At 47.7% G+C, this 14,270-nt stretch overlaps 1 protein-coding gene across 1 annotated transcript in view; it reads right to left on the bottom strand.

The window, feature by feature from the left end:
• Nucleotides 1–13,877, bottom strand: part of COL20A1 (collagen type XX alpha 1 chain) — a 219,977-nt gene extending 206,100 nt beyond the window's left edge. The window contains exons 1-2 of the mRNA XM_060230663.1: nucleotides 13,763–13,877; nucleotides 4,848–4,929 (exon numbers count right to left, since the gene is read on the bottom strand). Of these exons, the coding sequence (XP_060086646.1) occupies nucleotides 4,848–4,923 (76 nt within the window). The 5' untranslated portion in view covers nucleotides 4,924–4,929; nucleotides 13,763–13,877. The remainder of the gene's footprint in view (nucleotides 1–4,847; nucleotides 4,930–13,762) is intronic.
• Between the last annotated feature and the right edge of the window lie 393 nt (nucleotides 13,878–14,270).

The raw sequence follows: 14,270 nt of genomic DNA, 5'->3' as shown, positions 1-14,270 counted from the left end.
GATGAAAACAGCAGTAGTTCATTTCCTTCACTCACGATGTGCGGCAACATGTGCCTCAGGTGCTAAAGCATGTTTCTATGGGGAAAATCTTCTTCTGGCCACAATCATTAATAGAAACCAGTGCTCCAGGCTACAGCTCACACGCAGCAATCTATTGCATTTTGATGGCATCTCCTCCCCCCACTTTCCCTGGCAAAGCCCCCAAATCTCCAGAGATTTCTCAAGGCAGAGATGGCAACCCTACCCCCAGAATGGTCTTCCAAAGGCTGCTACCAACGAACATGGAAGATCAGTTTAATCAACCTGGTTGGGGCAGAGATGCTCTGTATTCTTGGTACTTGGGGGGGAGCAACAGTGGGAGGGCTTCTAGTGTCCTGGCCCCACTGATGAACCTCCTACATAAGAACGTAAGAGAAGCCATGTTGGATCAGGTCAATGGCCCATCCAGTCCATCACTCTGTGACACATAGTGGCCAATATATGTGTGTGTGTGTGTATACATATATATACACACACAAATATACATACATACATATACACACACACAAACACACACACATATATATATATACTGTGGCTAATAGCCAGTGATGGACCTCTGCTTCATATTTTTATTCAATCCCCTTTAAAGCTGGCTATGCTTGTAGCCGCCACCACCTCCTGTGGCAGTGAATTCCACATATTAATCACCCTTTGGGTGAAGAAGTACTTCCTTTGACACCTGGTTTTTGGCCACCATGTGACACAGAGTGTTGGACTGGATGGGCCACTGGCCTGATCCAACATGGCTTCTCTTATGTTCTTATGTGACACAGAGTGTTGGACTGGATGGGCCATTGGCCTGATCCAACATGGCTTCTCTTATGTTCTTATGTGACACAGAGTGCTGGACTGGATGGGCGATTGGCCTGATCCAACATGGCTTCTCTTATGTTCTTACGTGACACAGAGTGTTGGACTGGATGGGCCATTGGCCTGATCTAACAGGGCTTCTCTTATGTTCTTATGTGACACAGAGTGTTGGACTGGATGGCCCATTGGCCTGATCCAACATGGCTTCTCTTATGTTAACAACCATTGATAGACCTTCATGCCTTTGTCTAATGCCGCTTTAAACTTAATACGTGGACATCAATATCTCCTCCTCCTCTTCTAATGGGCCGCTTAGCTTTTTGTCAACATAGGTCCTGCAGCCTCCCGCGTTAGGGATGGGTACGAAGCAGCTGACAAGCTAAAGTTCATCCTGAATTTTGGCCAGTTCGTGGTTCGTAAAGCAATGTTTGTGAACTGAAGAACCACCACAAACTTCCTGGAATTTTGATGGAGTTCATGGTGCTTCATGAAGAGCAGAAAGCAGAAAAACAGCTGAACAATGGGGAGCCAGTTCCCTGCCACCCAGCACCTGAAAGACAAAGTTTTGGGCAGGTTGTGAGCTTTCATGAGTCACTGCTCACCTCTTCCAAAAAAAGTGAGCAGTCACTCACAAAAGCTCTTTTCTACGGCTACAAGCAGACTCACACAGCTCTCCATCTCGATCCAACTCAAGTTGGGTCTGCCTCTTTCCTGCTGCCTTCAACTTTTCCTAGTATGGCTGTTTTTTTAACATACAGGTAATAGGGTTGCACTGCCCAAAATGGTTCACAAATTTACTTGGGTGAATGACTGAGACCGTGGTCTGTACTGCCGTGTACAGCTTTCGTATGTAGGATCCAGCTATGTAATTTCGGAGGCGTTAATGTAGTGTGCTAACACTTATGCTATGCTTCTGTTCATCTTTTCATGAAGTAACCAAAGCACGATAGCTGGAGTTTAGTCATTTCAACTTCTAGGGAGAGTTCAGGTTTGATATGATCTAGAATCCACTGACTTCATAGAATCATAGAGCTGGAAGGGACCTTCAGGTCGTTTCATCTGTCAGCTTAAATGGACACAAACTCTGTTCACGATGGCACCCATAACCCCATAATACAGCTTCAAGGCTTCTGAGAAGTAAGAACATAAGAGAAGCCATGTTGGATCAGGCCAATGGCCCATCCAGTCCAACACTCTGTATAACACAGTGGCCAAAATACACACACACACACTGTGGCTAATAGCCACTGATGGACCTCTGCTCCATATTTTTATCCAATTCCCTCTTGAAGCTGGCTATGATCTGGATTCATCTAGAATGGAGTGACCAAACTGTGGTTGGGAGCCAAATGTGGCTTTTTCACACATATTGTGTGGCTCTCAAAGCCCCCACTTCCCCATCAGAAGGCATTTGTCTCTTTAAATCACCTCTCCAAGCCAGCTGATGACTTGGTCTGTACTGCCAGCTGGTGGCTTGGAGGATGCATTTAAAGTTAAAGTTGTTTTCTTTCCACCTCTCTCCCTCCCCTCCCCACCTCCTTCCTTCCTTCCCTCCCTCCCGCTTGCCTGCTCTCAAACATCTGACATTCATGTCTTGCAGCTCTCAAACATCTGATGTTTATTCTTTGTGGCTCTTACTGTAAGCAAGTTTGGCCACCCCTGAGCAAGAACATATGAACATATGAAGCTGCCTTATACTGAATCAAACTCTCGGTCCATCAAAGTCAGTATTGTCTACTCAGACTGGCAGCAGCTCTCCAGGGTCTCAAGCTGAGGTTTTTCACACCTATTTGCCTGGACCCTTTTTAGTTGGAGATGCCGGGGATTGAACCTGGGACCTTCTGCTTTCCAAGCAGATGCTCTACCACTGAGCCACCATCCCTTCCCTAATAGATAGATAGATAGATAGATAGATAGATAGATAGATAGATAGATAGATAGATAGATAGACAGACAGACAGACAGACAGATGATAGATAGACAGACAGACAGACAGACAGACAAAGACATAGTGATGTTCCAGAATATTGTCGTAAAACGTCCTTTTTAGTCGAAGATGCCGGGGATTGAACCTGGGACCTTCTGCTTACCAAGCAGATGTTCTACCACTGAGCCACCGTCCCTCCCCGAACATAACCATCAACAGTTGAACAGGACATAACAACTGACCCAGCCCCACATCTGCATGCCTTAACCTTTCGGAGATATCTCTTGAGCTTCCTGCAAGGAAATCAATTTGGAGGGGGAGGGGGAAGACAAAGACAAGATTCACACACTGCCCAGACCAAAGCAGAAAGAAGGGCCTTCCTTTCTCAGAGGAAACTTCAGAGGGGCCTGTTGTTTTGCTTAGCTGGAGCAAACGCAGGGATGGCCAAGGGAACAGAAAGGGTATTCATGGCCCAATGAAAAAAGAAGCTGTCTTTTCCTCTGTTGGTCCAGCTCAGCTCTTGGCTGTCAGCTGAGGATCCCCAAAATAAAGATGCAAGAATGTCGGCAGCTGAATATGAAAATGAAGGAATTGTCCAGCATACCGTAATATCCAGGATGCAGGGAAACTGCCCTGGATTGAAAGGCCCATTGTTGGCCTGCCGTCCTCCTCTGTGAACTGTTCTCACCTTGTGTAGCAACCAGCAAAGGAGAATGAATAGCTCAAGCTAGGCTGATCTCGTCAGAGCTTGAAAACTAAGCAGGGTCGGCCCTCCTCAGTAATTGGAAAGGAGACCACTACGGAATAACAGGGCTGTGATGTGGAGGTGGGCAGTGATCCAGCCAGCCCAAGCAGGCCTTTTTTGCCTGGGGCTCTCCTGGACTGCCCACCCCCAGTCAAAAGGCCAGAAAGCCACCCATCACTCAGAATCACATAAGAAGTGGGGTAAGGATGGGCTTCTCCAGGGGTTAATGAGGGCTGCTGGGGGCGTGGCAAAGCCCCTGGTGGCTGGCTGGCTGCCGCTCTCCTAATCCAGGGATTGTTATGCAGCTGCACCTCCTATTCAATGAACAAGGTAGGTAGGTGGGGAGGAGGAGGGGGGCCATCAGAAAGATTCAGGAGCTTTATTCTTGTGAGCTCCTGCTGAATCTGAGGCCTGGTGGAAGAGAACAGAGTCTATGGGGGACTCCAGTTTCTCCACCTTTGATATTGTGTGATATTGGGACTCCAGTTTCTCCACCTTTGGATACATACCTATGTGCCACTGCATGTTGATGATAGGAGTAAAACATTTGAATTGGCATTGAAGATTCTCTTATTTGTCATTGAAAGATACTGACATAGTACGTCTTTTTTTAATACATAATTTTTAATTAATTTTTCAAAAATACACAGCAGAATTACAGCAACTATCTTCTTCAAAGTTATTTGCCACAGTGGTAATAAACATTTCTACAATAAAATACATAAAAACATAAACTAACTCACAAAGCACTACCATATCTTAACATTATCATTGTTTGCCATACATAGAAATGAAATGCATATCAATGTCATAGAAGGCAATGTCAGTCAAACGAAAAATTGAGATATTTTTTAGGGACAGAAGATTTAAATTCCATACTGGTGTTAATATATTCAAAAAAGGGGAACCATTTTTCTACAAAACTATTCTTTTTAGTAGGGGTTTCTGTTACATAGGTCTGTGTTGCTATTTTGTCCATGGCTGCAATTTCCCAAACCTTTGCCTGCCATTGCTGTATCGTGGGATATGACATTGTCTTCCATTGTTTGGCTATAAAAAATTTGGCCACCATTAGTGATATTACGTCTTTAAGAGGTTTCTGGAGCATGGAGCCTTCGGGTTTCTCTCCAGTTCCACTTTCCAACTGACTCTTGGTTGCTCCATACTCACCCAATGGGGGCAGGGTATTCCCCACCTCTGCCCCTGCGTGTCCTGGCACCCCTGCCAGCTTTAGACAAACCCTTCGATTTATCCTTAGCTCTGTAGCTTAGGCCTACATGACAGCATCTAACACCAGATTTGGGAGAAAGGCTTTTTCCTTACCTTGACCACACACCTGTAGTACGATGTGACTCGCCAGCATTATGCAGGGAATCCAGAAGAGTCCATGTGCCAACATGATGACCTGAAGAAAGAAGAGTTTGGTCAAGGTAAAGCCTCTGAGTCTTGGGCAGACTAAAAGCCTTTACCCACAATGCCTCGTTTCAGCAATGAGAGAGCCTGGCATTTAAGGCCTGCCTGGAACTTCTCCCATGTCAATGTGACTAATACTGGACAGTGAGCAGAACCGATGTTCGGGCTTTAGCCCTGGTGGATCAGACCAGTGGTCCATCTAGTCCAGCATCCTGTCTCACACAGGGGCCAACCAGTTCCTCTGGAGGTCCACCAACAGGGCAGAGAGGCTGAGACCTTCATGAGAACATCAGAAGAGCCCTGCTGGATCAGACCAGAGGTTCATCTAGTCCAGCATCCTACCTCACAACCAGTTCCTCTGGAGGGACAACAACAGGGCATAGAAGCTGAGGCCTTCATAAGAACATCAAAAGAGCCCCGCTGGATCAGAGCAGTGGTCCATCTAGTCCAGCATCCTGTCTCACACAATGGCCAACCAGTTCCTCTGGAGGTCCACTAACAGGGCAGAGAGGCTGAGGCCTTCATAAGAACATCAGAAGAGCCTGCTGGATCAGACCAGAGGTCCATCTAGTTCAGCATCCTACCTCACAACCAGTTCCTCTGGAGGGACAACAACAGGGCATAGAGGCTGAGGCCTTCATAAGAACATCAAAAGAGCCCCGCTGGATCAGAGCAGTGGTCCATCTAGTCCAGCATCCTGTCTCACACAATGGCCAACCAGTTCCTCTGGAGGTCCACCAACAGGGCAGAGAGGCTGAGGCCTTCATAAGAACATCAGAAGAACCCTGCTGGATCAGACCAATGAGGGTCCATCTAGTCCAGCATCCTGTCTCACACAGTGGCCAACCAGTTCCTCTGAAGGGCCAACAGCAGGGCACATAGGCTGAGGCCTTCATGAGAACATCAGAAGAGCCCTGCTGGATCAGACGAGAGGTCGATCTAGACCAGCATCCTGCCTCACAACCAGTTCTTCTGGAGGGACAACAAGAGGGCATAGAGGCTGAGGCCTTCATAAGAACATCAAAAGAGCCCCGCTGGATCAGACCAGAGGTCCATCTAGTCCAGCATCCTGCCTCACAACCAGTTCCTCTGGAGGGCCAACAACAGGGCATAGAGGCTGAGACCTTCATAAGAACATCAAAAGAGCCCCGCTGGATCAGACCAGAGGTCCATCTAGTCCAGCATCCTGCCTCACAACCAGTTCCTCTGGAGGGCCAACAACAGGGCATAGAGGCTGAGACCTTCATAAGAACATCAAAAGAGCCCCGCTGGATCAGACCAGAGGTCCATCTAGTCCAGCATCCTGCCTCACAACCATTTCCTCTGGAGGGACAACGATAGGGCATATAGGCTGAGGCCTTCATAAGAACATCAGAAGAACCCTGCTAGATCAAACTAGTGATCCATTTAGTCCAGCCTCCTGTTCCACACAGTGGCCAACCAGTTCCTCTGGAGGACCAACAACAGGGCAGAGAGGCTGAGACCTTCCTCTGATGTTGCCTCCTGACTGTGAAATTCAAATGTTAGACTGCCTCTGAATGCAGAGGTTCCCCTCAACCACCGTGGCTAGTAGCCATTGATAGACTTATCCTCCATTTATCTAACCCCCTTTGAAAACTTGTTTATTCCTGTGACTATCATAGAATCATAGGTTGTTTATTCCTGTGACTATCACTACATCTTTGGGCAGCAAATCCCACATTTTGATCATAATCTGTGTAAAGTAGAATTTCCTTTTGTCCATCCTGAGCTTACTGTCCATCAGCTTCATTGGATGCCCTCGAGTGAGAGTATTTGGGAAGAGGGAGAAAAAAAAATTATCTCTGCCGGTTCTGTCCACCCCATGCATACCTTTAGAAACCTCTCTCACATCTCCTCTTAATAATCTCTTTTCCACACTGAAAAGTCCTAAACTCTTCAGCCTTTCTCCTAGAGAAGGTGCTCCAACTACCTAATTATCTTGGTTGCCCTCCTCTGTGCTCTGTCCCAACCTACAGGTTGTGAAACACTGGCCTATAGGGTCATATGCATAACAGGGTCGATTCTCCCTCCTCCTGCCCTCTAGAGATTGTGCATATTCTTTCAGCACATATATTGGTTGTTTTGACTGCTGGTTTGTTTTGCCTTGTTAGTTGACCTGGACGCATACGTCATTGCCCTCCAAGACCCTGATGCCTACATTCCGATTGGCTGTTCTTTTAAAACCAGCCAATCAGGAGGCATTTCTCTCCGGAAATGCAAATGAAGGATCCTGGAGAGACCAATAGGGTGGATTGCTGCCCACATAAGGGAGTGTGTTTAACTCAGGTCAAATGGATATAAGGAGTGGGGTGGCCTGTTGGTGTTCAGTTCTGCTCTTGCTCATAGAATTATAGAATCATAGAGTTGGAAGGGACCTCTGATGTTGGCCACCTTCAGGGACCTCCAGGGTCATCTAGTCCAACTCCCTGCACAATGCAGAAAACTCACAAACACCTCCCCCTAAATTCACAGGATCTTCATTGCTGTCAGATGGTCATCTAGCCTCTGTCTAAAAACCTCCAAGGAAGGAGAGCCCACCACCTCTCGAGGAAGCCTGTTCCACTGAGGAATTGCTCTAACCATCAGGAAGTTCTTCCTAATGTTGAGCCAGAAACTCTTTTGATTTAATTTCAACCCATTGGTTCTGGTCCTACCTTCTGGGGTCACAGAAAACAATTCCACACCATCCTTTATATGGCAGCCCTTCAAGTACCTGAAGATGGTGATCAGATCACCTCTCAGCTGCCTCCTCTCCAGGCTAAACATGCCCAGCACCTTCAACCTTTCTTCATAGGATGGTCTCCAGACCCCTCACCATCTTCATTGCCCTCCTCTGGACCCATTCCAACTTGTCTATATCCTTCTTAAAAGGTGGTGCCCAAAAGTGAACTCAATAAATGTTCAATAAAACGCTCAATAAACATTCTTGCTTACCTCAAGCTGGCTGAACACACTATATAATAGCACCATACATGGGCATTGACACAAGCACGCACAACCCATCTTCTTGCAATTGACACTCAAATCAACCTTTTGGCCACGCTTTTTGACTACAGAGCCCGGAGCTTTCCATGTCTAGCAGAAAGCAAGGCAGTCCGTTTTTATCATAATCCTATTGCAAGAAAAGAAGAACTCTCTTTTTATCAGGAACAACTTCTCTGGCTAAAGAGATCAGTTAATTATAATTTCTTGCACAGAATACAATGCTCATCGGGACATCAAGTTCCCAGCGAAAAAAGTGTCTAACGCAAGACAGATAAAACAACTCCCCTCGGGCAATACTACACTCCCCACTGGTCACATGGACTTCAAGCGAGCTGGTGAGGAAGACACCAGGAACAAAGGAGAATCATTGGCACTTTGAATCTACAGTCTGAGAATAGGATCTCTGTAAGAAGCAATTAGCAGAATGCCTTGCGGATCAGAACCCAGCTTCAGCCAATTTTTTTGTGCCGCTTCTCTTTCTGTCAAGAAAAAGCTTGTGAGGATTATTATTCAGAGTCTAAATTGAAGAGGGGGGGAAGTGTGGTTGATACCCCACACTTCCTGGGCTCTTTAAAGCCCCCCTCCCATGATCAGCTGATTTATTTTGAATTGGAGCACACAGTATTCCCCTGATGCCCACCACACTCTTTTCCATGACTCATTAACCCTGGGACAGTGTACAGCAGGGGTGACCAAACTGCAGCTCGGAAGCCACATTTGGCTCTTTCACACATACTGTGTGGCTCTCGAAGCCCCCAGTACCCCATCAGCTGGCTTGGAGAAGGCATTCCTCTCTTTAAATCACTTCCCAAGCCAAGCCAGTCAGCAGCTTGGAGAATGCATTTAAAGTTGCTTTCTTTCCACCTCTCCCTTCCTCCTCACATCTATTTTTAATGTGTTAATTAGTTATGTTCAAATACCTGTAAAACTATTGTATTGATTATGTTGTTAGCCGCCCTGAGCCTGCTTCGGCGGGGAGGGCGGGATACAAATAAAATTGATTGATTGGTTGATATTTTCCTTCCTTCCTTCTTCCCTCCTTCCCTCCCACCCATCTTGTGGCTCTCAAACATCTGACGTTTATTCTGTGCAGCTCTTACGTTAAGCAAGTCTGGCCACCCCTGGTATACAGGGCCTCTGTCATCTGCCAATAAAGGCAATTTATAGGGTTGCCAGGTCTGTGTTGGAAAATACCTGGAGATTTTGGGGGCAGGGCCATCCCGCCCACTAGGCAGATTAGGCATTCGCCTAGGGCGCCAGCAGGACAGGGGTGCTGAATTCAGCCCTCCCCCTAGGCAAATGCCTCCTTTGCCTTGAGGGCTGTGCTCCGTGGCATCTCCTTCTCTCTCCTTTCCCCACCATTTCAATGCCCTGGAAGGGACGGTGGAGCGCCATGCTTCCTGGGCTTTTTAAAGCCCCCGCCTCACCCATCAGCTGATCAGCAGTGTTGCGCCAATCAGCTGATCGGCAGTGTTGCGCATGTGGACTCAAGAGAAGACTGAAATGGGTGTTCCTGCCAGGCTCATTGGAGCCAGATGAACAGAGCTTGGGGACTTGGGAACAATGGGCAGCAGGATCCAAACCACTGCTGCCCTGCACCAATCACAGGTCCCCTGCTGGTTCAAATGACCCAATAGCGTGCTTGCAAGGGAACCCTGAGCTGTATATAGTTGGCCCAGTTCTTCAGTCTTGAAGTGCAGCCTAGCTAATGCTGTATCTAATGAAGAGCGAATGTTTCGCTACCTCCTCACCTCTTCTATGCGTTGAGCCCACTATATTATAGGTGGGTAAAATGGCGCCAGAGGCTCGTGATCAAGATCAGTGCAGGGTTGAGGGGGCAGCAGCAGTGGGAAGGATGAGAGAGCCACTGAAAGAGCAGCTGCCACCGCTGCCTACCCGAGCTCCACTGCCTCCAGGCGCTGCCCCCGACATCTCCCAGCATTTGCCAAGGTAGTGCTGGCAATCTGAGTCATGTCCATCCTTAAGAATCCGTACTCCAGGACAGAGGGATACATTCTGCCGAGATGTTACAAGATGGCAACCATCTTCCCGCAATTCCCAGTCCTGAATTTAAACAAGAGCAGGGATGTGTAAGAGAAGAAGACATTGGACATTGGATTTATATCCTGCCCTCCACTCCGAACAGTCTCAGAGCGGTTCACAGTCTCCTTTCCCTTCCTCCCCAACAACAGACACCCTGTGAGGTGGGTGGGGCTGGAGAGGGCTCTCACAGCAGCTGCCCTTTCAAGGACAGAGAGCGGCCTACAATCTCCTTTCCCTTCCTCCCCCACAACAGACACCCTGTGAGGTGGGTGGGGCTGGAGAGGGCTCTCACAGCAGCTGCCCTTTCAAGGACAGAGAGTGGCCTACAATCTCCTTTCCCTTCCTCCCCCACAACAGACACCCTGTGAGGTGGGTGGGGCTGGAGAGGGCTCTCACAGCAGCTGCCCTTTCAAGGACAGAGAGCGGCCTACAATCTCCTTTCCCTTCCTCCCCCACAACAGACACCCTGTGAGGTGGGTGGGGCTGGAGAGGACTCTCACAGCAGCTGCCCTTTCAAGGACAACCCCTGCCAGAGCTATGGCTGACCCAAGGCCATTCCAGCAGGTGCAAGTGGAGGAGTGGGGAATCAAACCCGGTTCTCCCGGATAAGAGTCCGCACACTTCACCACTACACCAAACTGACTCTCTCACACCAAACTGGCAAGATGATAGGGTTGCCAAGTCCAACACAAGAAATACTTGGGAACTTTGGGGGTGGAGCCAGGAGCAAGGGTGTGACAAGCATGATTGAACTCAAAAGAGCGTTCTGGCCATCACATTTAAAGGGACCGTATGCCTTTTAAATGCCTTTCCTCCGTTGGAAATAATGGATAGGGGCACCTTCTTTGGGGGCTCATAGAATTGGACCCCCCTGGTCCAATCTTTTTGAAACTTGGAGGTGTTTTGAGGAGAGGCACCAGACACTATGCTGAAAATCTGGTGCCTTCACCTCAAAAAACAGCCCCCCCCCGAGCCCCCAATACCCATGGATTGATTCTCCATTATTCCCTATGAGACTCGGTCTCCATAGGATATGACAGAGTGCCCAGCAGACATTCCCTCTCCCATTTTCTGGTGACCCTGAAATCGGGTAAGGTCTCCAAACCGGGGGATCCGCTGCCCCCACCTGGGGATTGGCAACCCTAAAACCCTCCAGCTAAAATCCATCGGACCGATTTAATTCAAGGTATTTGAAGAAATAAGAATAGCTGTAATACAAGTCTTTATGTGGACAACATAATTCTAGTGAGGTAATAATAAGAAGAGCCCCGCGGCACAGAGCGGTAAGCTGCAGTACTGCGGTCCAAGCTCTGCTCACAACCTGAGTTTGATCCAGGCGGAAGTTGGGGTCAGGTAGCTGGCTCAAGGCTGACCCATCCTTCCATCTTTCTGAGGTCGGTAAAATGAGTACCCAGCTTGCTGGGGGTAAAGTGTAGAAAGCAATGGCAAACCACCCCATCGTAAAAAGTCTGTCATGATGTGACGTCAACCCAAGGGTTGGCAACAACTCAGTGCTTGCACAGGGGACTACCATTACTTTTTTAGTAATAATAATTGTGTGCTGCCAAGTGGCAAGCAGTTCATGGCAACCCCAGGGCAACGACATTTTCAAGGCAAGAGTTGAGCAGAGGTGGTTTACTTTGCCTTACTTTGCATAGCAACCCCTCTCTTCCTGACTGGTGGTCTTCCAACCAGGTACTGATCACGACTTGACCCTGCTTATCGCCCTTCAAGCTCAGAGAAGCTCAAGCTAAGCTGACCTACCCAGCACAAAAGGATAAAAAACACATATAACAGCATGAGCACGGTTGCCTATAAAACAGAGAAAAGTTCAGCTATCTGCCTTAAGTTGGCAGGGGGTTCGATCCCGCTAAATGTTGTCTGAATCAAGTAGAAAACAAAAAAGGGGGATAGTTACCTCAAAAACCAGTACCGTTTTCCCACACACCTTACGCCGCTCTCATGTTCCTCCTCCCAGCAGGGCTTCCTTCTGATTTCACACTATCTGCCCCGGGACAGCAAGTAACGTCAGCATTTTCGCGCAGCAAACAGAAACCTCTAAAACCCAGTTTCTGTTTACCGTGCGAAAACGCCAACGTTACTTGCGGCCCCGAGGCAGATAGCGTGAAATTGGAAGGAAGCCTCACTGAGAAGAGGAATGTAAGAGTGGCGGAAGGTGAGCGGGAAATCAGTGTTTTCTTCTCACAGCTGTAGCAACAAGAAGCTCAAGCTAAGCTGGTCTACTCAGCACAAAAGGATAAAAACACATATCACAGCATCAGAAAACAGGGGGGAAAGCAGCATAATATTGAACATGGCTGCCTATAAAACAGAGAAGAGTTCAGCTATCTGCCTTAATTTGGCAGGGGACACAATCCCACTAAACGCCAGTAGAATCGAGTAGAAAACAAAAAGGGGGGGAGGTATCTCAAAAACCTTGTTTTCTTCTCACAGCTGTAGCAACGACACTGAAATAATATATCTCAATGAACACCTTTAATTGCTGTCCTAAAGAATCTGAATCAGATTAGGTTACAATGTACAAAGTATGTATTTTAAAAGAGCTCCGTGGCACAGAGTGGTAAAACTGCTGTACTGCAGTCTGAGCTCTCTGCTCACAACCTGAACTCGATCCCGGCAGAAGCTCGGTTCAGGTAGCCGGCTCATGGTTGCCTCAGCCTTCCATCCTTCCGAGGTCGGTAAAATGAATACCCAGCTTACTGGGGGTAAATTGTAGATGACCGGGGAAGGCAGTGGCAAACCACCAAGTAAAAAGTCTGCCATGAAAATATTGTGAGGCGACGTCACCCCAGAGTCGGAAATGACTGGTGCTTGCACAGGGTACTACCTTTTTTAAAAATGTATTTTAAAAACATTCAAGACACATCCCTACTCCAGTTTTCAACCCCAAATCCTAGATTAAAGGAGAAGGAATGGAGAGGTATAAGGGGGGGGGGGGAGGACTCGTTCTTGCACCCCACAGCAATGCAGAGTGGATGGTAAATCAACCTGGTTAGTTTGAAAAAACCAGTCTCCAGATTACACTTGGGGATCCCTCAGAATCTCCAGGCTACAGAGATTGGTTCCCCTGGAGAAAATGGAAGCTTTGGTGGGTGGACTCTACTGCATTGTACCCCACTGAGGTTCCTGCCCTCCCCAGACTCCATCCCCAAATCTCCAAGAGTCTCCCAACCTGGAGTTGGCAATGTAATCCAGCCTCCACCAGCAGCTGGGGGGGCAGCAACCCTTCTCTGAGCTTCATTTCCAACCCACTGCACGCAGGTTTCTTTGAGAATATTCATCTCCAAGCATACTCACAAGAACTTTTAACAAAGGAAGGGTTAGAGGACATTGCTGGGAAGAAGGTCCCCTTCCATCCTAGAGTAATCATACTTTTTTTAAAAGACACAGTTTCCTCATCTCCGGTTTCTACTTGGAGGCCTCCCATTCATTGTCACATCATCCGAGTTTGAAGAAACTTGGAGGTTCAGAAAGAAACAAAATAATAGCTTTGAAAGTTACCTCAGGGATTGCTACACCAGCCATTTGAGGCAGCCTGGGATTTTTTGAAAGCCCCTTGGGGAGCTCGAGGGTGAGGAAATAACACCTTAAGCTTACACATTTCACAGTAGTTACATTTGTGAAAACCCAGCTAAGCGGCTGAGGTGTCCTCCCCTCCCACCCTCCGAATCCTGACCCTACATTGCAAAGCATCACAGAACTGCCAGGCAGCCTGAAAGAAGGCACATTTCAAATGGTCAGCAAATGCCACCAACCTTGTATCTTCGCAGGGTTCTCTCTGACGTTGGCTGGGGTGGTATGAAGAATCTGTGTACATGCTGGATGTCTCAGGAAAGAAGCCAGAGGCTTGTCTGCCGCCTTGGAGAAATTTTTTTCTGGGGGTTTTTTTGGAAGTTTTTTGCTCAGACGTCAGATGAGTGAGTGAGTGAGAGTGAGAGAGAGAGAACAAAGTCGTATTTCCCCACCACACACCCTGAAGAATATCTTCAGCACTTACAGCAGTTGACCTAAGAGTAGCGGTTCTCTGAAAAAGGAATTTCAAAGAAGGAGTGAGAAAGAGAGACTGCTGAATTCCAACTGATAAAAGAAGCTCTAGACAATGTGTCCTCCAGGACTGAATCGAGACCTAAGTTTCCCATCTCATTAGAAGAAAAAGAAGACCATAGATTTATACGCCACCCTTCTTTCTGAATCAGTCTCAGAGCAGCTCACAATCAACTTTACCTTCCTCCCCCACAACAGACACCCTGTGAGGTGGGTAGG

The sequence above is a fragment of the Heteronotia binoei genome, chromosome 2, assembly GCF_032191835.1.
Source record: "Heteronotia binoei isolate CCM8104 ecotype False Entrance Well chromosome 2, APGP_CSIRO_Hbin_v1, whole genome shotgun sequence".
Taxonomy (NCBI): domain Eukaryota; kingdom Metazoa; phylum Chordata; class Lepidosauria; order Squamata; family Gekkonidae; genus Heteronotia; species Heteronotia binoei.
Note: the sequence above shows the minus strand (reverse complement) of the source record. Positions and strands in the feature narration are given on the sequence as shown.